At 45.9% G+C, this 26267-nt stretch overlaps 1 protein-coding gene across 1 annotated transcript; it reads right to left on the bottom strand.

The window, feature by feature from the left end:
- Positions 1-655: 655 nt before the first annotated feature.
- Positions 656-19403, bottom strand: LOC134610531 (serine/threonine-protein kinase SBK1-like). The gene is made up of 6 exons (XM_063453495.1): positions 19212-19403; positions 15025-15136; positions 3460-3514; positions 1829-2004; positions 1385-1587; positions 656-1213 (listed from the first exon to the last, which is right to left on the bottom strand). The coding sequence occupies exons 1-6, from the start codon at positions 19401-19403 to the stop codon at positions 656-658; spliced, it is 1296 nt and encodes a 431-aa protein (XP_063309565.1).
- Positions 19404-26267: the final 6864 nt, after the last annotated feature.

The following is a 26267-nucleotide window of genomic DNA, read 5'->3' as shown; positions in this document are numbered from 1 at the left end:
TACATTCAGTGACAGGTAGTTCGAATAACATATAACATTTTAAGTAACAGTCTCTTGTGGCTGCTTCTGCCACACTGACGACGTTGGAGGTCCTCATGCATAGCGTCAGGACGTCCAGCGTAGTTTAAAACACTTTTCGTGTTTTAAGAAGCCGGAGGACTTAGCCGTGCAAAGTAACTATTGTAGTTTATAAAAACTGCAATAAATACACTTAGAGGGTAAGGGTGATGGGAGTTGGCACCCAGACCACTCCAATGGGCAGAAGTGATCTGGGTGCCTGGAGTATCCCTTTAACTAACCAAAGTCTAGCAATATACAAGAACAAAATGAATATACATAAATCAAGATTTTATATAACCCCAAAGAGAAATGGAAACCAAATTGCATGCATATTTTCTTTGTGGTATATCTACAAACTGCTGTAACAGCGTGCTACTTTAAACCATTGTCTACATTTCAACTAGTTAGCAGTTAAAATAGTGGATAAAATGTTCCCTTATCCTAAACAAAACACATCAGTTCTTAAACTATTGTTGTATCCTATCTCAATCTTGGATATATTTGTGAGTTGAAAAATGCGTTCGGCTACAATCAGACTTACCGGAATCTGCAGCTTTGATTTCCTAAGTTACTGCCCACTTTTGGTCTGCGTGCCTCATGTAATGTCCTTATGGGGGATATCGGCTTTCCATGGCCAGTGAATATATTCCACAATGTGTGATACAGAACATCTGTCAGTAGCATCAATGGCCAACATTAATCTGAAGAAATGCTGGGATTCAGTGGTAACCAACCTCCACTCAGCTGGTATTGGCACAGTGTCTTTAAATACCTGCCAGTGAACAAACTGCAAATATTGTTGGTCCCTTGGTAAAGCCTCCTTCCATGGGAAACAGCCAGTGAGCATCACATACACCAGGACTCCAAATGCCCACACATCAAGGCTAGGGTGCAATAATATCTGCTCACTGTCTGCAACAAGGCAGAGTTCAGGAGCCATGTAGGGAATGATCCAGGACATTCCTGGTACATAGGTTCCCTGGAGTCGGGTGAGTCCAAAGTCTGCAAGTTTGATGCAATGGCATTCATGGTCCATGAGCAGAATATTATTCAGCTTGATGTCCCGATGGACCAGTCCCTTGTAGTGGATGAACTCCAAGGCACTCGTCAGCTGAAGAATGCAGCGCTTCACAATGTCCTCTTGTAAACCAACCTGTAAAGGTGAGAAGATAATAATTGAATCCATCAGACATAAGAGATTCATTTTTATTTACAATAACAATGGGTAGGAGGACAGGGGGGTAGGGGGTGTTTATTTACATGGGAATTACATTGATTATTAAGACCATAAAACTAAATGCGTGCCAATTTTTGGAAACCTCACCTTTGGTGTTATGATGGAATGTAGTGTCCCAGCTGGTGCAACCTCCTGAACAAACACATAGTTGCTTGGTGTTTCGAAGGCCATTCTAAAGGTGGTAACGATATGGGGATGAATCCCAAGGTAGACGCAGATACTATATTCCAAGAGGAAATTATCTGCTAAAGTCTTCTCCTTCACCAGCATTTTCAAGGCCACCAGCTGTCCTGTTAACAAAACAAAATATACTGTGATCTCCAGCTACTCATGTTTATACAGATAATAGTTTTATAAAACCATGGCTTTCAGTTTATGGACTGTAGCAATTTCTTGAGGTGCCAAAAAGCATCGGCATTGTACTTTACCCTGCTAAATGCAGAAATCCATTAGAACTTACTCTGTATAAAATAAAGGACTCCAGTTTTTTTTAAAAGGTGAGAGATGAGCATACAAGCTAATGTAACTTACCTGAACGCCTGTGATTGGCGAGGAGAACCTTCCCATAAGAACCTTTGCCCAGTTCTTTAATTGGGTCAAAGTGATCCATTACAGACATCCTTGTCATGGTCTGAGATGTCTCTCCCACCAGCTGCAGAAGATCCTTTGCTGTCTCCTTAGTGACATCCATGATTGTAGCGGCCATTCTAAAACCAAAGAAAGTGATCAGTGTAATTGATATCATTAAACATTTAGTATAAATGTATTGCTGCCTGATTTAGCCTACAGGTCTTGGTATTGGCTGAAGGTGCTCTGAAGAATGCAGTTAATGTGCCTTCTGTGGGGACACAAACCCGGATCACTGCTCTGATAGAATAAAGGTTGTATGCAATTAGCTGTGCAGAACGGTGGGGGAGACATGTGTTTATTGTCCTTACATTATTAGATCAAATGGTGAATGTACAAACCCAAAAACATATGCACTATGAAGGCTTTTATTAAAAATAGACATTTAAACCTGTATAAGAAATTTAAAAATGTTAAATTCTATAAAAGAACCATTGCACTATATTTTGGGTAAATCCTTATTTCCATTCTTAGCATTTTAGAATGCAGTATCAGAGGTGAAGGGCAAGAGAACTACAAGACAGGGCGAAGGTCGGGTGGGCTAAAATATGATCAGAGAGAGAGTTATGAGACTTTAAATTAGAGCAATGGGATTTTGGGTGGAGAGGAGGGCAAGCTTTAATTGAAGAAACTGTGAGCTGGGGAAAAGATCTGTAAAAGAGGAATATAGAAAGTAAAACAGTGAGTAATGAGATTACTGGAGAGGATGGAAGGTTTAATAAGGCAAAATATCATAAATACTACATTCTAAAACGAAGAATCGATCTCGTCCACCACTAATTGACCGCAAGTGAGAAACTTTGCTTCACCACTTTGTCAAGGGGTTTGAAACCCTGTAATTGTACTACCAAACTAAATTTTCCCAAAAAGGGGGGCATTGAGCTATAGTTTGTAGATAAATACATAGAAAGTAATAGTATATAAAGTAGAACAAGGGGGTGAAAAAACAAAACAAAATGATAAAAAGCTATGTGATACACAGTTGCAACAGTTAACTGTGCAGCGTATAAGTGGTATACTTGATTCTTTATCCACCAGGAAATATGTGCCTAAATGTGTAGTATTAACGTTTGACTCCTTTTTGTATCCCATCTACTTCGAGATACTTGGATTTTTATCATTTTGTATTCTATTTTTTCACCCCCTTGTTCTACTTTATATACTATTACTTTCTATGTATTTATCTACAGACTAATACCCCCTTTCTTGGGATATTTTAACGTCCATCAATAAACGTTATATTTTAAAGTGCTCACATCACACTAATTTATTTTGGTACTAAATTCTAACAGATAAAATGTTTTGAGAAGAAGCTTTGGAATTGGTTTCATTTTAAGAAGATTTATATTTGTACATAAATTCACAGCGTCTTCAGCCAGTTACTTCCACAAAGCCTGAAAATCTTCTGACCGTCTAATTGCCAATCCACCACACATCCTAACCAATAACCTATAAACAAACCCTTTTCCCACAGTCTATTAACCCTTCATCCCATCGATACCCGGACTGAGACTGCCATACTATGAAGTCCTTACCTTCTAGAGATGAGTAGAGCCATGAATAGAATCGACACTCGCTCAGTCTGTCGCTCTGGATACAGAATGTTACTGAGCAGTGAGGGTGAATATGGGTCTAATAAGGGGCAGCTGATTGGGTAACTTTGCATACAATAGGTTAATTACCCACCAGGGTTCCCATTCATTTACATATAAATAGAAACTTGGGAAACATGGAAACTGAGACTCTTGGAAAGAAACTGTTGCTAAATGATGTCACTGTTCTAGATTTCACAATTTTAGAACATAAACTAATTAAGTTAAAATCTATTTTAACAGAATCCTGGAAATAATGCAGGTAATATTTTAACTTTATTTTATTTTTGGACTAACATTATCTTGGAATAACAAGCTTTCAGGAGATCTTCCTGTAAATCTAAAGCATTTCTGGAGAAACTGACCCATCTCGAACCTGATCCATGATCCGGGGTTATAGCCACATCAGATCGTACACAAGTAGGGTAGTAGGAGGAACAAAATAACCACGTTGTTCCAGGGTGTAAAACGTATTCTGTATAATGGTCAGAGAGTGAGGAGAAAATATATCTATATAGAGAATAGTTCTGACCCTGTAGAAGATTCAGGCATCCCCTGCTATTACCCTAGTTATCCCTGTGTACAATCTTCCACAGGGTCAGAACTATTCTCTATATAGATTTATATTTTCTGCTCACTCTCTGATCCTTATACAGAATATTTATTTTTGACCCTCAGGAAGAACATGCTTATTTTGTTCCTCCTTTTACCCTACTTATCCCTGTGTGATCTGATATTGCTTTTACTTTGTATTGAGATGATTGAGTCATTATTATTCATATAAAGTATCTCCTGGCAACACTTAATGCCAAATAATGTAAAAACACACTTCTTCCATTGTCTATGGACATAACGTAATGGTTTCTACCAGTGGATTTTAGGGCACGATGTGGGGATCTAAATGTTTCCTGTTTTTTCCCCTCTATATAATGCTGCCCCCTAACCGGCTCTCATGCCGTGCAGTGTGGATAGGGGCTTACATTGGTTCCTTATTGTGATTGCAGTGGGAGAGTATTCATACAATAACAATATATATGCAATAATTCATGCACTGGTGAACCTTTCTACCATGTGATAGCTGCTCATTGCAGTGACAGTGATTGCAAGAAGAAGCTGTTACGGTTGCCTCCAGGCTGGCTGGAAGCTGGACCATAGAAAGGATGCTCCTAGCGCTCGCCAAAGGACCATCAGCACCGTAGACACCATAACTACTGTGTAGCCACCATAAGTACTGCAGACTCCACGAACCACCGCTGCTGGGCTGGTATCTCGCCGTTTGCTCTGTGCCCTAGACCTACGACCAGGCTCCAGGTTCCAGTTGGTGATCCTCTTCTTTCTGTAGAGCGAAGCAGGATCAGGAACAAGAGCTCTTACAAGAGCTCAGTAGCTAAGGGAGTATGAAGAGCATAGCAATCCCTGTAGTGATTATAGCTGTCCCCTACAAACATGAGTCAAGGCAGCAAGTTAGAGGATCAAGTCATTCTGTTTGTTGGCACCAACATAACCTTCTTTTATGCAGGGTTCCCTTGGATAGGAGGTTTAACAAAACAATCAATCATACACGTACATTAACGAAAACACTCCCAGCAATTACACACAAAATCCTCCCCCTCTGCCTGTGATATAATTATGGTACATAATTATCAGACAGTAAAAATACAGTTTTTACACATACACTGTAACTTTAAAACCATACATCCAATCTTCATAAAAATTACATATTAATCAGCACAATTTAAATATAAACATAACACAAATCCATCCAGTAGATCAAAAGTTAGACGGAAGTCCTTTATGACCGACCGCAAGCACATTTTCCTGCCCAAAAGAGTTACATAGATTTGGGCTGTGCGGTCGGTCTATTTCACACTGAAAAACGACTACGTCCCATTCGAACGGACGTTTGAATCTTTGAACGGGACTTAGTCTCTGCAGCTGAAAGTTTAGTGTAGGAGAAGGTAAGGGTCAGCGGTGTTCGCGGAAATGTGTAGCCGATTTCAGTTCCATGAATTTGGCTACACACACCGCTGACCTCGTTTGAATGAGCAAAGATGGCTGCTGCCACGTGTTCGTTTGCACGAACAGCGGCCACCCAGCGTTCGGCAATTAACCTGCAGTAACCTCACAGCCTGGGAGGTAAATTGCCTGCACACTTTAACTTCTGGGTGGTCTGCCTGTGTGGAACTTGGTTCAGTAAGCCCCATTTACTGAACCAAGTGGGAGAAAGCCAGGGACACAGTATATTAAAGGTTTGGGGACACCGTCTTAAAGGGGCATTGTTCACTAAAGTCACAATATGTCCCTGTGGCAAACCTAGCCACTTCTGAACTATATTCATTGCAGGTTGTCCGTAGGCTGAATGTATAACGTGTCCCGTTGACTGTATGTGTATTGTACTGTGACCGTTCGCATGCTGGCAGCCGTATGCCGCCAGCATACAAAGCATTCGTACGACGAAACACGGCTATCCTGGCCATTCGCCGTACGAATGTGGACTCCCCAGGTAGACCACACATTCACAGGTCGTGTGGCACCAATTAACCGATTGCAACATTGTTGCAATCGGTAATTAAGGGCTCTCCTAGGTGGCCGTCGATCCACTACCGACCATGCGGCGGTCGGCCATCTTGGATCCTTTGTCTCTGCAGCGGTGTTCGGTCGTCGAGAGCCTGGAACTGAAAACGGCTACTCAGTGATCCGAACACCGCTGGACTTCCAGAGCATTCGGGAGTACCGCGTTCGGTACATTATGTGTCCCGTACTTATTCGGTACTTTTAAACTCACCTTGATGTTTAAATGTATTATGTGCGGCGTTCGGTCAATTCAGCTGGGATCGGAGCGGTATTCTCACAAAGTGTGCGCCCCGACCCCAGCTATCTACCGAACGTTCGGTTATTCTAAAGTACCGAATATTACGGGAATTATGTATTTTAATGTCAATTGTCGGTTTTGCTGCACGAGGGGATAATCCACTTAATCGTCCATTTTAGTGGGAGTATCCTTCTCGTGCAGCGATGCCTGTTGGGAAAGTCACAATGCATGTTGGGAGAAATCCCCTGGAATATCTGTATGGAAACCTCTTGCATGGGGAACTGCATAAATACGCTGCTTGTGAATAAACCGAGTTAGTTGACTCCCAAACTGTGTTTCGTCCGGTTATTGGGAGGATTGGGGATATTGCCTTGCTTTCTACTCTGACTGTGGATTTCCTGAAGATACCAACGGATATCGTGGACTAATATACTGCATTCCGTTACAATTGGTGGCAAGCGACGGGATCTGAACCTTACAGCCGAAAAGCAGCGTTCGTGTAAACTGGAACTACCGAACAAGGAAAGCAAGGGCAATTCGTATGGAGATTGATTATACCATACTGAAACGACAGACTTTAAAAGAACTATTGGAAGCCAGGGGTAAGATAGCCAGCAACAAATCTAAGGCTGTGCTGATCGCAGAACTGATGGAGGGAGACCAAGCCCGCAGCGCTACACCCCCACCAGCCATGGAAGAGACCCCATTCCAAAAAGAGCTACGGACCAGGTTGGCGTTCCTACCACAACCACTACTGCTGGAAATAATGACCGTGATGATATCGGATGTACAGGATTATCTGATGGCAACCAGCACACCAGCAACACCGCCTAGGGCAGAGTCTGTTACTGCCTCCACCTACGGACAGGTAAAGCCCAAAGTCCCACATCACGCATTTAAAGCGTTTTGTGAAGAAAAGGACGAAATCGATGGGTATTTGCAGGACTTTGAGCGGCTGTGCGATTTGCACGATCTGGAACCCGCCACATGGGTGCCGCTGCTGGCAGGCAAATTATCGGGTAGGGCAGCTGAAGCCTACCGTGCTGTACCCCGAGAGGACAGCAAAGATTACCCTAAGGTAAAGAGGGCGATCTTAGAGAGGTATGCTATTACCCCAGAGGCGTACCGGCGGAAATTCCGGGGCTTGCGCAAGCCTGAGAAAGATTCACATGCAGAATGGGCGCACAAGCTGGACCAAGCCTCACTAGGCTGGATACAGGCCAGCAACGCTACAAACATGGAGGAGTTGAGGCAGTTAATGCTGCTGGAACAGTTTTTTAATGGTTTGTCCCCGGAAGCACAAGAATGGGTGAGGGACCGTAAACCACTCACCCTACCCGAAGCCGCTAAATTGGCGGATCAGCATTTTGATGCCAGGAGGCATCACGGTGCCCAAAATAAGACTCTCCCTCGGATTACAGGGACACCCAATAATTTTACCCCTACCAGCCCCACCGTACCCCTGCACCGGCCAGCACTGAATACTCCACCACCCCCCTCCCGATACAACGGCCGGGCTAACATTCAGTGTCACACCTGCAAACAGTGGGGGCACATTTCTCGAGAGTGCACCCAAAACAGGAGCCGGCAAGCTTGGAATCAAGTGCGACAAAATTTGGCACCCAGGGCTGCTGCGCACCATTACCAGGTAGCCCCCGCCACCCAAGAATTGCTGAGTGCTCAAATTGAGGAGCCTCTAGGGGTGCTGCATGAGGTAATGTCGGTCCGGGCCACCGACAACATCACCGTCAGCTAGTAACCCTGGAGGGGAAGGAGGTACAAGGGCTCCGGGATTCAGGAGCCACTCTAACTTTGGTTGCACCACATTTGGTACCAGGCGCAACCCACACTGGCGGCTCAGTGGCAGTACGGGTGGCAGGGGGAGCAGTATACCGGCTACCCACTGCCAAGGTTCATTTGGATTGGGGTGTGGGAGAGGGAACTGTGGAAGTGGGGCTGATGCAGAATTTACCTGCAGATGTTGTGCTGGGGAATGACTTGGGCCAAATGACTTCCGCTTTTATTCCCCAGGCTCCGTACCAGGAGGCACACCCCGTAACCACCCGACAACAGGCTCGCACCACGGCTACACCGATACACTCTGAGGCTCAGGTAAGAGACCCTGTTCCCCAACTGACCCCCATGTCCTGGGATACCCCGACGACTTTTGCGACCGAAGTCCAGACCGATCCCACCCTCCAAGTATATAGGGACCGGGCCCAAACCGACCAAGCAGGGCTAGAGGGGGAGCGGTTCATCTGGGAGAAAGAGTTGCTATACCGTGTCACGGCAAAAGATGTGGGGGGGTCTGTCACCTTAACTAATAAACAGCTAGTGGTACCCCAGAAATATAGACAGGAGCTGCTGAGAATTGCGCATGACATTCCCTTGTCAGGACACCTAGGGATGACCCGTACCCGATACCGTTTGACCCATGCCTTCTTCTGGCCCGGGATCTCTCAGGATGTGCGCCAGTATTGCACCTCCTGCGACGTCTGCCAGCGTGTAGGTAAACGAGGGGATCGCCACAAGGCCAGGCTATGTCCCCTACCCATCATTGCAGAACCCTTCAGCCGAGTAGCGGTGGATATCATAGGGCCCTTGCCAAAACCCAGTCCCTCTGGCAAAAGGTATATCCTAACTATAGTGGACTACGCCACCAGGTACCCCGAAGCTGTAGCTCTCTCTAATATCCACGCTGAGACCGTAGCGGAAGCCTTAATGAAGGTATTTTCCCGAGTAGGGTTTCCCCAAGAGATCATCTCAGACCGAGGTACCCAATTTACGGCCGAAGTTACCCAACATCTGTGGAAGGTGTGTGGCATTAAGCCAATAGTTAATTCCGCCTACCACCCCCAGTCCAATGGGCTATGTGAGCGGTTCAACGGGACGCTGAAGCAGATGCTTCGGACGTTCGGGGAGACCCACAAAGACTGGGAGAGGTTTCTGCCTCACTTACTCTTTGCTTATAGAGAGGTTCCCCAGGAGTCAACAGGATTCTCCCCGTTTGAGCTACTATTTGGGAGGAGGGTGCGGGGACCCTTGAATTTGATTAGGGAACACTGGGAGGGGGAGAGCCCCACTAACGAAACCCCTATCATATCATACGTCCTGGAGTTCAGGGACCGTCTGGAGGCGCTAACTCAGGCTGTACACACCAACCTCCAAGCGGCCCAGCAACGCCAGCGACGCTGGTACGATAGAGGAGCCAGGGACCGCAGCTTTCAGGTGGGACAGAAGGTCTTGATCTTAAAGCCCGTCCGCACCGATAAGCTGCAGGCCATCTGGCAAGGCCCATACCAGGTAGTGGAGCAGCGATGCGACACTACCTATGTGATCGGCCCCTGCTCAGGGGTAGGGAAGAGACGCATGCTCCACGTGAACATGCTCAAACCCTACCATGAGAGGATCGAGGATGTGACGGCAATCTGTGCCTCCTCCTTAGAGGATCAGGAGAACCTACCCTTACCTGACCTACTAGAACCCGAGGAACAGATAGAGCCTTCCCGGGGAGTCCAGCTGGGGGAGCGGCTAAGCCCCCAGGAGCGTGCCCAGGTACAGGCGCTGATTGTAGCCAAAGGGACTACCTTCTCCAATTTACCTGGGTACACTCCGTTAGCCACCCACCGAGTAGAGACCCCGGGACAGCTACCTATGCGCCAGGCTCCATATAGGGTTCCGGAATCAGTCCGTACCCATATGAAAGCCGAACTAGACGAAATGCTGCAGCTAGGGGTTATCGAACCCTCCGATAGCCCCTGGGCATCGCCGGTAGTCCTGGTACCTAAAAAGGATGGCACCACCCGATTCTGTGTCGACTACCGGAGGCTAAATGACAAAACGGTGTCTGATGCCTACCCGATGCCCCGGATAGACGAGCTGTTAGATAAGATGGCACGGGGCCAGTACCTCACTACCATTGATTTGTGTAAGGGGTACTGGCAGATTCCTCTAGCCGATGACGCCATCCCCAAGTCGGCGTTTGTCACCCCGTTTGGCCTGTACCAATTCAAGGTCATGCCTTTCGGGATGAAAAACGCTCCGGCTACCTTTCAGCGGATGGTAGATAGGCTACTGGACGGTTTTCAGGAGTATGCCTGTGCCTATCTAGATGACATAGCCATCTTTAGCCAGACCTGGGAAGACCACCTACACCACATCGGGGCGATCCTAGATCGCATTGGGGAGGCTGGGTTAACCCTAAAACCTAGCAAGTGCCACATAGGTATGGCCGAGGTACAGTATCTGGGCCACCGTGTAGGATGTGGGCAGCAGAGGCCTGAGCCAGCTAAGATTGAGGCCGTAGCAAAGTGGCCTACCCCCAGGACTAAGACCCAGGTGCTGGCGTTCTTAGGGACGGCAGGCTATTACAGGAAGTTTGTCCCCGACTATAGCACCCTGGCCAAACCCCTAACGGACCTGACCAAAAAGAACCTTCCCCGACTGGTTGTCTGGGCCCCAGAGTGTGAGCAGGCATTCCAACAACTCAAGATTGCTCTCACTAATGCTCCTGTGTTAACTGCTCCTGATCCAACTAAAAGATTTCTTGTTCACACAGACGCTTCCATGTTTGGATTGGGGGCAGTACTGAGCCAAGTGGGAGCCGATGGCGGAGAACACCCCGTAGCCTATCTAAGCCGCAAGCTACTACCCCGGGAAGTGAGCTACGCCGCCATCGAGAAAGAATGCCTGGCCGTGGTGTGGGCCCTTAAAAAGTTGCAGCCATATCTGTACGGACAACCTTTTTCCTTACTCACAGATCACAACCCGTTAGTGTGGCTAAACCGTGTGTCTGGAGACAATGCCAGGCTGCTGCGCTGGAGCTTGGCGCTGCAGCCCTTTGACTTTACTATCCATTACCGGCCAGGAAAACAAAACGGTAACGCTGACGGGTTATCCAGACAGACTGAACTCGAGAAGTGATCTGTGAGTACTCTCCCGGACATCCCCAAGCCGATCCGTTGGGATCAGACTGTGTATGCCGGCTTGGTTCTGGGGGAGCATTGTGGCAAACCTAGCCACTTCTGAACTATATTCATTGCAGGTTGTCCGTAGGCTGAATGTATAACGTGTCCCGTTGACTGTATGTGTATTGTACTGTGACCGTTCGCATGCTGGCAGCCGTATGCCGCCAGCATACAAAGCATTCGTACGACGAAACACGGCTATCCTGGCCATTCGCCGTACGAATGTGGACTCCCCAGGTAGACCACACATTCACAGGTCGTGTGGCACCAATTAACCGATTGCAACATTGTTGCAATCGGTAATTAAGGGCTCTCCTAGGTGGCCGTCGATCCACTACCGACCATGCGGCGGTCGGCCATCTTGGATCCTTTGTCTCTGCAGCGGTGTTCGGTCGTCGAGAGCCTGGAACTGAAAACGGCTACTCAGTGATCCGAACACCGCTGGACTTCCAGAGCGTTCGGGAGTACCGCGTTCGGTACATTATGTGTCCCGTACTTATTCGGTACTTTTAAACTCACCTTGATGTTTAAATGTATTATGTGCGGCGTTCGGTCAATTCAGCTGGGATCGGAGCGGTATTCTCACAAAGTGTGCGCCCCGACCCCAGCTATCTACCGAACGTTCGGTTATTCTAAAGTACCGAATATTACGGGAATTATGTATTTTAATGTCAATTGTCGGTTTTGCTGCACGAGGGGATAATCCACTTAATCGTCCATTTTAGTGGGAGTATCCTTCTCGTGCAGCGATGCCTGTTGGGAAAGTCACAATGCATGTTGGGAGAAATCCCCTGGAATATCTGTATGGAAACCCCTTGCATGGGGAACTGCATAAATACGCTGCTTGTGAATAAACCGAGTTAGTTGACTCCCAAACTGTGTTTCGTCCGGTTATTGGGAGGATTGGGGATATTGCCTTGCTTTCTACTCTGACTGTGGATTTCCTGAAGATACCAACGGATATCGTGGACTAATATACTGCATTCCGTTACAGTCCCCAAACAGTTCTTAAAGGGCCATACACACCCAATAAAAGTCCATACGTTTTCAGGGGCACAATCTCCCAGGGGCCATAGTCATGAGGAAGGAGGCTGGCAAATAGGCTTCTCCACAACCCAGGGAAGCAGGGCAGTTTGTAACAGAAGCCATGAAGGAATTCAGAAACTGGAGAAGATAAAGAAAATCAGTGGATGGATTACAATTTGGCTAAAATGTCAGTGTTTGCAATTTTTTTTTTTTTTTAAAGTCTTGCTTTCAGAGTATTTTTGGCACTGTATTATATCTTATTTCTTTTGAAAAGAAAATGCAAATTTGAGTTTTTATTTTTGAATATTATGTAAATCAAACCTTCTAAAAGCTTTATATTCAGTAATCACAGTAATTGCACACCTCAGTATTAATCAAAGCTTAGTATTGTCAATCTCCTAATGTAAATACATTCACAGACTACTATATTAAGTTACTGTCTCCTTTTAGTCTGTTTAGCAGTTTCTATGTAAATGCAGGATTTGGGTGTGTTAATAAATTTGGGTTTAGAGTTAGAATGATTTCCCACCTACAATAACAATGTCAGTCTGCATCCAGCAGGGGGCAGAGCTGAATAATGAAATATTTAATGGAATTTAAAATATCTGTAGGATTTTTTTCTTTGTAAGATGAATGTAGCGGAGGGCAGTATTAGAGATATATATGTGTGATTGCAAGAACTCCTTACATTAAAAAGGACTAAAAAGGACTAAAACAAAAAATTACATACATGAAAATAAACATTCAATACAAAAAATCCCCACACCATAGAGAGAAAATGAAAATAGAATATGAAAGAGACAAAATTAGAGCAGATAATTAATGTCTACCCCCAAAGAGCTGATTCTAATCCAAAAAACACCATAAATCGATGTCTAGGTTTAGTCCCCTTGGTTGTAGGGTTTTTAGTGTGTTTATCCAATATGTTTCCCGTTGAACCAGTTTTTTAATGAGGTTGCCACCTCTCCAATAGTTATCTATTTTTTCTATCCATATGAAATAAAAATTTGCCAGCTTAATTTATTACAGGTATTGCAGTGAATTGGGACTGTGTTTATTGAATTTTTTTCGAATATTGTTTTTGTGTTACAGAATACGTTCCTTTAATTTCCTACAGGTTCGCCCTACGTATTGTTTCCCGCAGGGACATTTTAGGACATAAATTATATTTCGGGATTCACAATTTATATTGGATTTTATAACACACTCTTTCCCTGTTATGGTACTTTTTAATTTTTTTATATTTAATAGTCTCTGGGTTCTACAGGCTTTACATTTGTTACATGGGTAAAAACCTTTACTATTTTCTATTGTTTTATCTCCATGTATATTTTTTAAGGCATAACTGGGTGCCAACTTATTTTTTACGTTTTTTTGCCTTCCTAAAAATTATTGGTGCCCTTTCTGGGAGAACTCTCCCTAAAATCGGATCTTTCAACAAAATATTCCAATGCTTATTTAATTTTTTTTTGATCTCATGGTGTTGTGTGTTAAATTGAGTAATAAATGAATATTTGTAAACTTCCTTTTGTGCCCTATCCTTCTTTTTGGGGGGCAACAGTTTCTTTCTATAAAGTTTTCCAATTCTGGATGTCTCCTGTTTTAAAATGGTTTTATCGTATTTTTTGGAAATTAGCTTATTTGATAAATGGCCTGCTTGTTAATGATGGTCATTATCTTTTGAACAGTTTCTCCTAATTCGGGCCAATTGGCTCTTTGGTATTGAGTTGAGCCAATTATCATGATGGCAGCTCTTTTTGTGTATGAAGCTGTTTCCTTCCGTTTCTTTGAAATGGCATTTTGATTGGATTTTACCTTGGTTCACAAAAAAGGTTGTCTAAAAAATTGATGCTGTTCGTGTCATATGTGTGTGTAAACTTCAAACCATAATTATTAGTATTTATATATTGTAAAAATTCTTCTAAATCCTGTTGTGTGCCTTTCCAGATTAACAAAACATCGTCTATAAAATGTTTCCATAGGACCAGGTTTGCAGCCCAGCCATGCCCTCTCCATATTGAATTGGCTTCCCGGCTGTACCCATTTGTTGAAGGTAGAAAGCTCCATTGAAATAAAAGTAATTATGATGAAGAATAAAATGTATACCTTCTAATAGGAATTCTTTTGAAGAATTTTGCATGTTGGTGTCTTCTCCCATGATTTTTTTAACCGCTGTTAGACCCACCTCATGTTTAATGATAGTGTATAGAGATGTTACGTCTATTGTTACCCATATATTAGTCTCATCCCATTGTTTATTATCCAAGATATCTAAAATGTGAGACGAGTCTCTTGTATATGAGGGAGCTTCTTGAGTGTATTTTTGTAAGTGATGGTCTATGAATTCAGATAGATGTGCAGTTATTGAATCTATTCGACTAATGATCGGTCTTCCTGGAGGTTCTATGGGATTTTTATGTAATTTTGGTAGAAAATAAAAGATTGGAATTACTGGATATTTATTAAAAAGGTATTGAGCGTTATCTTTTGATATAGTGTTTTTGTATGTTGCAGAATCTAACAAAGATTCCAATTCTAAGTTGAATTTTATCGTGGGGTCTTGTTCTAATTGAACATATGTGTTTTTATCCCCCAATATTCTACAGGCTTCTTTTAAATAATATTATTTTGTCATTAGAACTATTGCTCCCCCCTTGTCCGCTTCCTTTATGATTTCTTCCAAACGTTGTAATTTATTAATACTTTCAGCTTCCTCTTTGCTGAGATTAAATGTATTTTTCTTTTTGTTCATATTAAGTTCTAGTTCTTCTAAATCTGCAATCACCATGTTGTTAAATGTCTCCAAATGAGGACCCTTTAAATATATTGGGTAAAAGGTGGATTATTTTTAAATTCTCTTTTTGGTAGCTGTTTCAGAGATTGTTGTATTATCTTCTCTATCTTTAAGAAAGAACCTTTTTAGAGTCATTCTCCTAATGTATTTTTGTAGATCCACGTAGGTGTCAAAATAATTGATATTTTTATTGGGGGCAAATTTTAAGCCCTTTTTTAATACTTGTATATCTATTGGGGTTAATTTAATTTTTGTTAGAAAAACGAGCAAGAATATATAATCTAATTCCTTCTCCTGTAATTCTCTTCCCTCCATAGTGTTTCCTCTGACCTTTTCCTTTTGGGTGGGGTTTCTGTGAGGTCTTCCAAGTGAGAAAATCTGTTCTCCCGTGGTTTGAAGAATTGTGTAATTCGTCTTTCTTTTTGGTCTGGCTCCCTCCCTAAAAAACATTGTTCTTCTTGTGAGTTTCTATACGAGGAACTAGCTCCTTCCGCATATGTTTTTCGATTAGGCGGTGAGCAATTATTGGTTGGGTTGACATTGATTTTTGTCTCTTTTCTTGGTTATGGGGCACTTTAGGGGATTCTAGATGGTTTCTGGATTTTACAGGTGGGGATCTTTCTTCCTCCCTCCAATTACTTTTTCTAACATTTTGGAATCTATTTTTAATTGGCGATTTATTTTAAAAAAAAATTCTATGTCTAAAGGAGACAGGGTTGGGGGCATGAAACTGACCATATGGTCTAGATTTCTCCATTATGTTTTGTCCTCTATAGGTGTAATTAGTTGTGTTTTTACTTTATTTTTAGTGGAGAAAGTTTTTCTATTTATCTTCCCTATCTCTGATTTTTTTTCTTATTTTTTGTATGAACTATTTTTTCTTCTAATTCTTTTACTCTTTCACTAATTAATTGCCTCTGTGGCTGCTCCTTCTGTCAGCAGCCATGTTAATCTGGGTACTGTTCCTGTGACTGCGCCCTCTCCTGGCGGCCATGAGACTCAGCGCCGTCGCGCACGTCCCCCTGCCCGGTATAGCCCCTCTCGGGAGGGTTCGGGTGAGGGAGAGGAGTAGGAGCCCTGTCGCAGGCCCGCACGCTGGGTCCCCCGCGGCCGCGGGCGGAGCAGCTTCCCGCGCTACCCATACCTCCTCCCACGTGTCCACACGCCGGATGAGTGCCGGCCATGCCACATCGCGGCTACCACCCCCCCCGGTCTCGCGGGCTCGGCGGAGGTCGGCCGCGAGATCCCAACAGCTCCCTGCTCAGCGGGCACCGATCACCCGGTCGGCCTTGGCGGGTTCCACAGTGGCGCAAGGGCGGGCGGCCCTCTCTCCAGGACGGGTAAGTAGGCCGCAGGTCGGCAAGGATGTCTCCGGGGGGGTGGGGGGTTCTGGGGCACGGGCCAGGGACCTTGCTCCCTCCAAATCACTGTACAGCCCCCCCCCCTGCTCTGCCTTCCCACTCTGCCTCCCCTGGTGCTGCTCCTGTCCCTGTGCCTGCTACTCTGGCTGCTGTTTCTGTCTCTGGGGCTGCTGTCTCACACTCACCCCACCCTGTATCTGCCCCTCCACTTCTCCCTTCCACCTCAACTGCCCCCATCATGGCTGGGGCCCTGGCAGGGTCCCCTGGGCCTGCTCCTCCTAATTTCCCTGTCTCACCTGCTGGCCCACTTGTGGCTGGTACCCAGGTTGCCCCCCCCTGGCCCCTTAATTCCCACGTTGCCCCCAATCTATCCTGCCACTCATCTGGGACCCTCTCCTACCGGTTTCCTTTCCACAGGGGTGGGTGGGCTGGGGTCTATCTCACCTGTGTTGTCTTCGCAGATCACCCCTGGTAGACTCACGGTTCGTTTCTCTGACGTTGCGGCTGGTGCAGTCCCTCCTGCGGTCGCAGCTCCAGCAGGGCCATCACAGTCTAGCGTCCAGGGTGTGGCTTCCCAGATGGCTTCGCATGCGGTTCCTGCAAGTGAGTATATTGGGGTACAGGGTTTAGGGTCGGGGGGTATTAGTGGAGTCACCCCTGAATGGGATTCATTGCTACACACTATGCGACAGTTTCTACACTCCCTGGAAAAATCCCCCTCCCCTGGGGCTACCCACACCTCGATCTTAGATAACCAACTTAGGACGGGTTGGGCGTCTAGCGGAGGGTCAGGTGCCACACCTTCTACCTCGGCCGTCGCGGGAGGGCCTATTTGCCCCTTAATACCCTCGCCCTCTGCAAGGGAGCTTGAGACCCCCGCGGGGTCATCAGTGACCTCCGCTGCGGTCCAGGACCTGGGGGTCGCACCCGCAGCGCACGGGGCGGCCTACATGTGTTGGTCAGGCCCCCTGGGCCTCCATTTGACAGCTGAGTTGCGTACAAAAATTGAGAGAGGGGAATTTGTCGAGATTTTTTCACTACTCCCTATGGAGGACCTGCCTCGGGCTGATCCCGCGGCTAAGGAGTCTGAAAAGGAAAAAGAGAAGTTTCGGTATCGGAAGATACCGAAAACTTTTGGGAACTGGATCAGGGCTTTTTCGATCCTGGCTAGCGTCATAGGAGAAAAGACCCCCAATAAATGCTCTTCTCTTTTTTGCTACCAGGATATGATCTGGAACGCGTGTCGGGTTTATGGCGGATTGGGCTGGTGGCGTTACGACGAACAGTTCCGCCAGCGTTTAGCCGTGCGCCCTTCCCTGAGTTGGGACCAGATGGATATCGGTTTGTGGCTGGCCATCATGACCCGCCCGGCTTCACATCAGGGAGGCCTTTCGTCCTTTCTTGGGGGGGCCGGCGCTGGGTCCTCACCCTCCGCGTCGGCCAGTCAGCGTAGAACAGGTTGCTGTTGGCAGTTTAACGACGGCCAATGTAAGTTCGGAGCAGGTTGTCACTTCAAACACGAATGCTCTGGTTGCGGCGGGTCCCACCCCGCCTCCAAGTGTTTTAAACAAGGTAAGTTCGGGGAAAGGGGGGATGCCATGGGCGCTAAGGGCGAAGACGCCGGTGGACGTCGTCGCGATGCAACCGTGGCTAAAATGTTATAGAAACAAAAAGGCGGCTGCCTTGCTACTGGATGGCTTTACATCTGGTTTTTGGATCCCCCATCGGGCTCGATCGGCATCGGGTTTGTGTCGGAACCTGCGTTCCGTTGCTGAACACCCGGAGGTTGTGAAGGACAAGCTGGCTAAAGAAGTGGCTTTAGGCCGCATGGCGGGCCCATTTCGTGACCCACCCCTTCCGAACCTTCGTGTTTCGCCACTAGGCGTTGTACCCAAGAGAGAGCCTGGAAAATTTAGGTTGATTCATCATCTCTCGCACCCCCAAGGGGGTTCCGTGAATGATGACATTGCGGCGGAGCTATGTCGGGTTTCGTACGCCTCGTTCGATGCAGCGGTTCGTATGGTTCGGGCCGCGGGCCCTGGTGCACTGATGGCGAAAACCGACATCGAGTCGGCTTTTCGCCTCCTGCCGGTTCACCCGGAGTGTCATCATTTGCTAGGCTGTTCCTTTGAAGGACGATTTTACGTGGATATGTGCCTCCCGATGGGTTGTGCTATATCCTGTTTTTATTTTGAATGTTTTAGCTCCTTCCTGGAATGGGTAGTGAGGACTGAGTCCGGTTATGACTCCGTGCTTCACTATTTGGATGATTTCCTTTGTGTGGGTCCCGCGAACTCCGCGATATGCTCGCATGTTTTGCAATCAATAGCCGACGTGGCCTGTGGGTTCGGCGTGCCGCTGGCGCCCGACAAAACGGTGGGCCCGTCCACGTGCTTGAGCTTTCTTGGGATAGAGATCGATTCGGTTACGGGGGAATGTCGGCTCCCGGATGACAAATTAGAGGATCTGCGTAGTGCGGTGCACGAGGCGAGCTCCCTTTACAACGGCTTCAATCCCTCCTTGGCAAGTTGAATTTTGCCTGTCGGATTATGCCAATGGGACGAGTGTTTAACCGGCGACTAGCGGCCGCCACGGCTGGCATCATTAAATCATTCCATTTTATCCGTTTAACCAAGGTGCTCAAGGAAGACTTGGCAGTATGGATGGTTTTCTTACACGGGTATAATGGCAGGTCCTATTGGCAGCAACCGGAGGTGTCGAATTCAGTGCTTCACCTGTTCACTGACGCTGCCGGAGCTTCGGGTTTTGGGGCGATCTTGGGGACACAATGGTGCGCAGAACCTTGGCCTGAGGCCTGGGTTGCTGCTGGCCTTACCAAGAACATGGCCCTCCTGGAACTCTTCCCCATCGTGGTGGCAGTTCATTTGTGGGGTAGAGAGTTCAAGGACCGGCGAGTCGTTTTCCATTGTGATAATTTAGGAGTGGTTCAGGCCATTAATAATCTAACGGCCTCCTCCCCTCCGGTGGTCAGGCTCTTGCGGCGTCTGGTTTTACGTTGCTTGTCTTTGAACGTGTCTTGCTGCGCTGTGCACATTCCGGGTGTTGTGAATACCACAGCTGACGCTCTCTCTCGTTTCCAATGGCAGGTGTTTCGATCGGCTGCTCCGGAAGCGGATCTGGAAGGTCTCCCCTGTCCCACGGAACTTTGGTCCCTTGGGCTGAACGAATAAGAGAGTGGATTCGGTCGTCGGTGTCCGAGGCAACATGGGCCCGGTATGGTAAGGCTTGGGGGGATTGGGTCGCGCTTGAGCATGATTGCGGTGGGTTCAGCTCATCGGCCGAGAGGGTCCAGGGTCTGTTACGCTTGCTCTGGTTCTGGGAGGCTAGCGGGTGTTCCCCGGCCACTGTTTCAGGGAAGCTATCGGGCCTTGGTTTTTGGTTTAACTTGACCCAGGTGCCCGATGTGACAAAGCACTTCATGGTGAAGCTTGCGATGCGCGGTTGGCGTAAAGGCCCGCGGGTGCGGGATGCTCGGAGGCCGGTTTCGGGCGCGCTCCTGTTAGGGATCGCCTCGGTGCTACCGCAGATCTGTTTTTCAGCTTCGGAGTCTAGATTGTTTTTGGTGGCTTTTACTTTCGCCTTTTTTGGGGCCCTTCGGGTCGGGGAATTGGTGAGCCCTAGCAGGGGGACCCCTGGAGGGCTGTTATTGCAGGATGTATTTGTCACGGGCGATTCAGTGCAATTTTTGTTGCGCCGGTCCAAGACTGACGTTTTTGGCAGGGGTACGTGGGTTACCCTTCGTGCCATTCCGGATTCGGCGGTTTGCCCCATCTCAGCATACCTAGCTTACAGTTCCGGGCGCTCAGTTCTCTCGGGCCCGCTGTTGACTCATGAAGATGGGTCCTACTTGTCTCGATTTCAATTTCTTAGGGTATTTCGCATCGCCCTTGATCGGCTGGGGATCCCTAGCAAGGATTTTGGGGGTCATTCCTTCCGCATTGGGGCCGCAACTGAGGCCTCTCGGCTGGGTTTCTCGGATCAGGCTATTCAGAGGATTGGCAGGTGGGAATCGGGGAGGTTTCGGTCCTATGTACGGCCCACGCGGCTAATAGGTTCCCCCCTTGTGTTTTCTCCACAGGGCCCGGCCGTAGGATCTGGCTGATTGGGCATTCGTACGTCTACTGGGCTCACCAGCGGGCTGGGGTACGCCCGGGTGGGACACGCCTTGGAATTCCTCGGGAGCTGGCGGAGGTCCGTTGGTTTGGTTTCCGGGGCATGAGATGGGGCCAGCTCTTGCCGGAGGTCGTGCAGTTGGCCACTTTCCTAGGGGCACCAGATGTGTTGGTGATTCATTTGGGCGGCAACGATCTGGGGGCGCTGCCTGCATGGGGTTTGGGGGAGATAATTAGGCGGGATTTAGCGCGCTTGCGTGTATTGTTTCCGCAGCTTTGTTTAGTCTGGTCGGGGATAGTTTCCAGGAACTATTGGGGGGGCGCGCGCGCGATCAGGGAGCTATTGAGCGATGCAGGATAAAGATTAACAAAAGGGTAGCAAAATTCGTGCTCGGAGTCGGTGGCATTGCGGTGCGTCACCGAATTTTTGAACGAGATGCGGCGATCTATTTTCGCCCGGCCGAGGTCCACCTGACCGACGTGGGGTTGGATTTCTTCAACCTGGCTCTGCAGGATGCGCTGGAACAGGCCATGGCATTAGTTGGGGGTCGCGCCCGCTGATCTAGGCTTATATGCAGCTGGCGCTTGTGGCGGGTATGGTCCTTGCCGAACCTGTTGGGAAAGGTGTATACTGGACGAAGGAATGCTGGGTCTGGTCCCTCCCCTAACCTCGGGCAATGGTTTGGTATTTGGGCGTGCCCTCCGTGCCAGGAAAGGCGGCCAGGGGTTGGCATGGGGAATTGGTGGGCCAAGGTGAAGGCCAATTAGCTTGGACGAGGGGGGAGGGCAGGTGCCCTGGAAAGAGGTACTCCAAGGTTATTAAGGTTCGGTTGGCAAGGACGGGTTGTTGAGTTAAATATATACATTCTTTTATACATGATTTGAATTGGTTTTAATTAATTAATTATATATATGAATAAAGCTGTGGCCTGTTTTATACCACATTTATGTTTCCTGTCTTAATTGGGGAAGGGAAAAGGCGGGGGGCGGGGTGGGTGGTACGGTTTGGTAATATTAGTGGGCACCGCACATTAGCCACTACCTGCACACATGTGGTGATACAATTTCACCAATGTGACATAACACCAGGTGTTTGTAAATAAATAAAGAAACTTTCCTCTAAATAGTAGATTTTAACCCGACGATATCCTCAAATCTTCCATATAAATATGAAACCAAAATATGGGTCAATCCAACTATAGGGAAATAAAAAGTAACACAGTGCGACTCTGTTTGATAGATGTATAATAGTGATATGTGCCAAATGGATCACTCACACTTTCAGTGACAATAGGGCGTATCACAACTCCTTGTTGCAATCACACATATACTTATAAATATATATGTACATATATACATGAGAAAAAGAAAGCAAAAACCAACAAATTAATATATAATTCTGGCTAGAGATTAAACAACTCTACTGATATATACAAAAAAAAACTTTAATTACATCATAATAAATTGAATGTTTGAAATATATCAAGTATATCTCTTTAATAATAATAATAATAAAATAATAGTTTTTTGTAAGGTTATGTGTGGTTGCCTGTAGGAACTTTATATTGTATACTCTTATTGCATAATTTTATGTATAGAAAGGGAAATGTGCAAAGTATTTTTTAAAAACTTCTCCCCTCCATGCTTATACTGTGTATAAAATATCGTTTTCGAAACGGTCCCACTGTGACAGACTGATTGTGAAACACAAGTAATAAAGATCCAACGAAAAAAAAAAACAAGAAAAAAATCTAGAACGCAATTGGAACGCATGACGCACGAACGCACGCAGTGGAACGTGATGACATCATATACCCGGAACCAGGAAGTGATTACATTCCGATGGCGAACAGCTGAATTTCATCGGTGGAACTCATGAATGAATGTTTATTACTGATTGTGGGGTGTATTTAAGAGGGAGGGAGAGGGAATGTTTTTTATTCATTGTTAACCCCTTAAGACCGCAGGACGTACTATGCCGTCCTTAATTGGCCGGCTCTAAACGCCGCAGGACGGCATAGTACGTCCTGTGCGGTCTTACCCCCCACGTGGCCGGCGGCACATGGCCGCTGCAGATCGCGGTCGGGGGGCATGCCTGGCCCCCAGGCAGCCCCACTGTGCCTGCGGACCGCGGTCTGCAGCTTCTGATCGCAGTGACAGGCTGTCACTGCGATCGGTATTTACCATGTGTCAGCCGATTTGAAATCGTCTGACACATGGAGCCGGCCGCATTCTCCTGCAGCAGATCGCGGTCGGGGGACATGCGTAGCCCCCCTGGGGTCAGTGACCGCGATCTGCACTGTCAGGCTGCAGTCTGATCACACTGACAGGCACTGACCTATTGGCTGACACATGTAACTGCAGCCATTAGCCCCCTACAGATCGTGGTGGGGGGCATGCCTGTACCTCCCAGGCACTCCCCCTGTGGCCAATTACCGCGATCTGTAGGAGGTGATCACAGTGACAGACAGTCACTGTGATCACTGTGTATGTGTCAGCCCCTCTCCTCACCTCACTTCGATCTGAGAGAGAGAGGCAGAGAGATCGTGGTTTTTGCAGCTCCTGTGGAAAAAGTTTTTTTAAAAAAAAATTTAAAGTTTTAAAATTTATATTTTATTTAACCCTTTCAGTGCATATTACTGTGATCAGCCTGATTAGGGTATTTATTTATTATTATTTTTTTGGATCAAAAAAAAATATTTCTATAAAAGAACTGATTAAGGAGGGCAAAATTAAACCCTATAAAATATTGATAGAATAGTTTAAGGTTCCTGTAAATGAGGTATATACCTATCTTAGAGTAAAACACTTTCTGGAGAAAGTTGAGATTGTAAAAGATGGTAAGATGTATGAAATTTTAAAACCAATGTTACATCAGAATAAAAAAAAGCAAATGTTCTCTAGCTGTATTAGAATGTTGGAACAAAAGGAGGACTTAGCCCTCCCCAATGCTATAAAAAAATGGAACATGGAACTAAAAATAAATATAGAAGTAAATGAATGGTTACTCAATATACAAAAAATCAGTAAATTTGTCCACTCCTTTATATTAATAGAAACACACTTTAAGCTAGTTAACAAATGGTATATGACTCCAACTAAAATAGCTAAATTTGATTCATTCAAGGATGTGAAATGCTGGAGGTGCAGAGAGGAAAAAGGAGACTACATTCATATGTGGTGGTCCTGTAGACAAGTGACTGCTGTTTGGCAGTGGGCTCAACTTATCATCCACACACTTTGTGGTGTTGTAATACCTCTAAAACCAGAAACAATGCTATTACATTATCAATGGCCAAAATTAAACAAAATAAATCAATTTTTAACTATTCATTGCTTAATAGCATGTAAAATAATAATAGCTAGAAATTGGAAGGGAAACACCGTCTTTAATATAAAGTTGATAATAATACAGATGATCTATCAAATTAAGATGGAAAAAGATCATTGCAGGATCCTGGATGATAATTTGAGCCTATGGTCAACGTGGGAAGAAAAACTAATACAAATGTAAAGGTAATAAGATTACCATCTGCAAAAAGTAACTAGAAATTGGAAGTATGACGAGCTCTCGTGAGGGAGGGGGGGGAAGTCTTTGTGTCTATGTGTATGAATATTTTTTATAGATATTGTGTATGAATGTTTTTATGTACTTTTTTGTAAAAGATTTATGGTGATAAACCCAATAAAAAGATTATGAAAAAAAAAAAATAAAAATAAAAATATTTCTAATTTTTTTTTTACCCTTTGTGTCAGTCGCAGCAACCCAAATCTCCCTTAACCCTTTCCCCGCTGCCGTGATCACTATACTGTACAGTTTATCTGCTGTACAGTACTGTATCAGTGATCACTGTGATCAGAGGGCTCTCTGATCAGATTGACTTTTTTTTAGGGTTATTTTTATAAATCTGAAAATAACCCTTTCAGTGTACTGATTGCAGCTGCCTATACTGTGATCAGTACATTTATATTATTTTTTGAGGGCGGGTAGTAGGTGTTAGGCAGGTAGATAATTAATTACCCACTTTAGTATATAAATTAATTAATTTGTCCCCCTAGAATGGCACGTCGCTACTCAGCTGAGGAGGCGTATGCCATTCTGGCAGGCAGTGATAGTGACACTCTGCAAGACAGTGACACTATCACTGCCTCTGACATTGAGCCTCTGAGTGAGACCTCAAGTGATGGTGCCCCACCACCACTCACAAGAGGACGCTCAGCAAGCCCAATGCCAGGCGGAGACTGGGTGCCTCCAAATATGATGGCCCCAGAAATACCGCCGTTCACTGTTACACCTGGCATCACTGTAACAGTGGACGGCTGCGAGCCAATTCGTTTTTTTGAGCTCTTTATGTCAGACGATATATTTGAGCTCATGGCTCAGCAAAGAATTTGTTTGCTATGCAGTATCTCTCTGCACATCTGGGGTCCCATCATGGTCGCAGGAATATGTGGAGACCCACGGATGTCGCAGAAATGAAGCGGTTTTGGACTTTAACCCTAGTGATGGGTATTGTTAAAAAGCCCAGTATCAGGTCCTACTGGAGCAAGCAACGCATCCTGGCTACACCTCTTTTCCCTGAGGTTATGTTGAGGGATCACTACCTGCAACTGCTGCGATTCCTTCATTTTAATGATAACTCGCTGTGTCCCCCTAGAAACGACCCACTGTTTGACAGGCTATATAAAATTCGGCCCTTTATTCAACTCCAGTCAGACAGATTTTCTGAAAATTATGTCCCCGATAAAGATATTTAAATTGACGAGTCCCTTATGAAATTTAAAGGTCGACTGCTATTTAAGCAATATATTCCATCGAAGCGGTCCCGATATGGCGTTAAATTTTATAAATTATGTGAATCCTGTACTGGTTACACATGGGCGTTTCGCATTTACGAGGGGAAGGATAGCCATCTTGACCCACCAGGATGCCCTGATTCTGTGGGTACAAGTGGCAAGATTGTTTGGGATCTAATCCTTCCCTTGTTGAATAAGGGATATAGGCTATGGGTTGACAATTATTATACCAGTATAGAATTATTTAAACATTTATATTGTTTTGAAACCCTAGCCTGTGGCACAGTGAGGAAGAATTGCAGGGGTTTCCCCCAAGCCCTGGCAAGTGGCAGAAGCAGTAGAGGTTCCTCTTCAGCTCTCCGCCAGGATGAGTTGCTTGCTCTTCGCTTCAGAGATAGGAAAGATGTATACATGCTGTCTACGATGCATGACGAAAGTACAGTGCCAGTGTCTGTGAGAGGTAGCACTGAGCATCTGGAAAAGCCGAAGTGCATTGTAGACTACAGCAAGTTTATGGGGGGAGTAGACTTGGCTGACCTATGCATACAGCCCTATCTGGTGAACCGAAAAACTAGGACCTGGTACAAGAAAATTGCAATCTACATGAGCCAGATTGCAATTTTCAATGCCTATGTCCTCTATACAAAAGAGGTCATAGGTAGGCCCTGCCCTTTCCTCGAATTCACATTAAGCATTTTGTCCCGTATGTTATTTACCCAGCCCCCCAATCCCACTTTGGAATCAGGAGATCTCCAAAGACTTTGTGGCAAACACTTCCCTTCCCGAATCCCATCCACCCCTAGTAAAAAAGCTCCCCAAAGAAAGTGCCGTGTTTGCTACAAGAAAGGAGTCCGAAAGGAC

This window comes from Pelobates fuscus, chromosome 5, assembly GCF_036172605.1.
Source record: "Pelobates fuscus isolate aPelFus1 chromosome 5, aPelFus1.pri, whole genome shotgun sequence".
Lineage (NCBI taxonomy): Eukaryota > Metazoa > Chordata > Amphibia > Anura > Pelobatidae > Pelobates > Pelobates fuscus.
This window is presented reverse-complemented; position numbering and strand designations above follow the sequence as displayed.

Excerpts from the sequence above, each read along its gene's own strand:
- LOC134610531 (XM_063453495.1), bottom strand. The coding sequence starts at position 19,403 with ATGGAAAACGACTCGCCGGTCCTTGAACTCTCTACCCCACAAATGAAC. Across the intron at positions 2,005-3,459 it reads GCTCTACTCATCTCTAGAAG|AATGGCCGCTACAATCATGG; the intron begins GTAAGGACTTCA and ends CTTTGGTTTTAG. Across the intron at positions 1,214-1,384 it reads ATTCCATCATAACACCAAAG|GTTGGTTTACAAGAGGACAT; the intron begins GTGAGGTTTCCA and ends TCACCTTTACAG.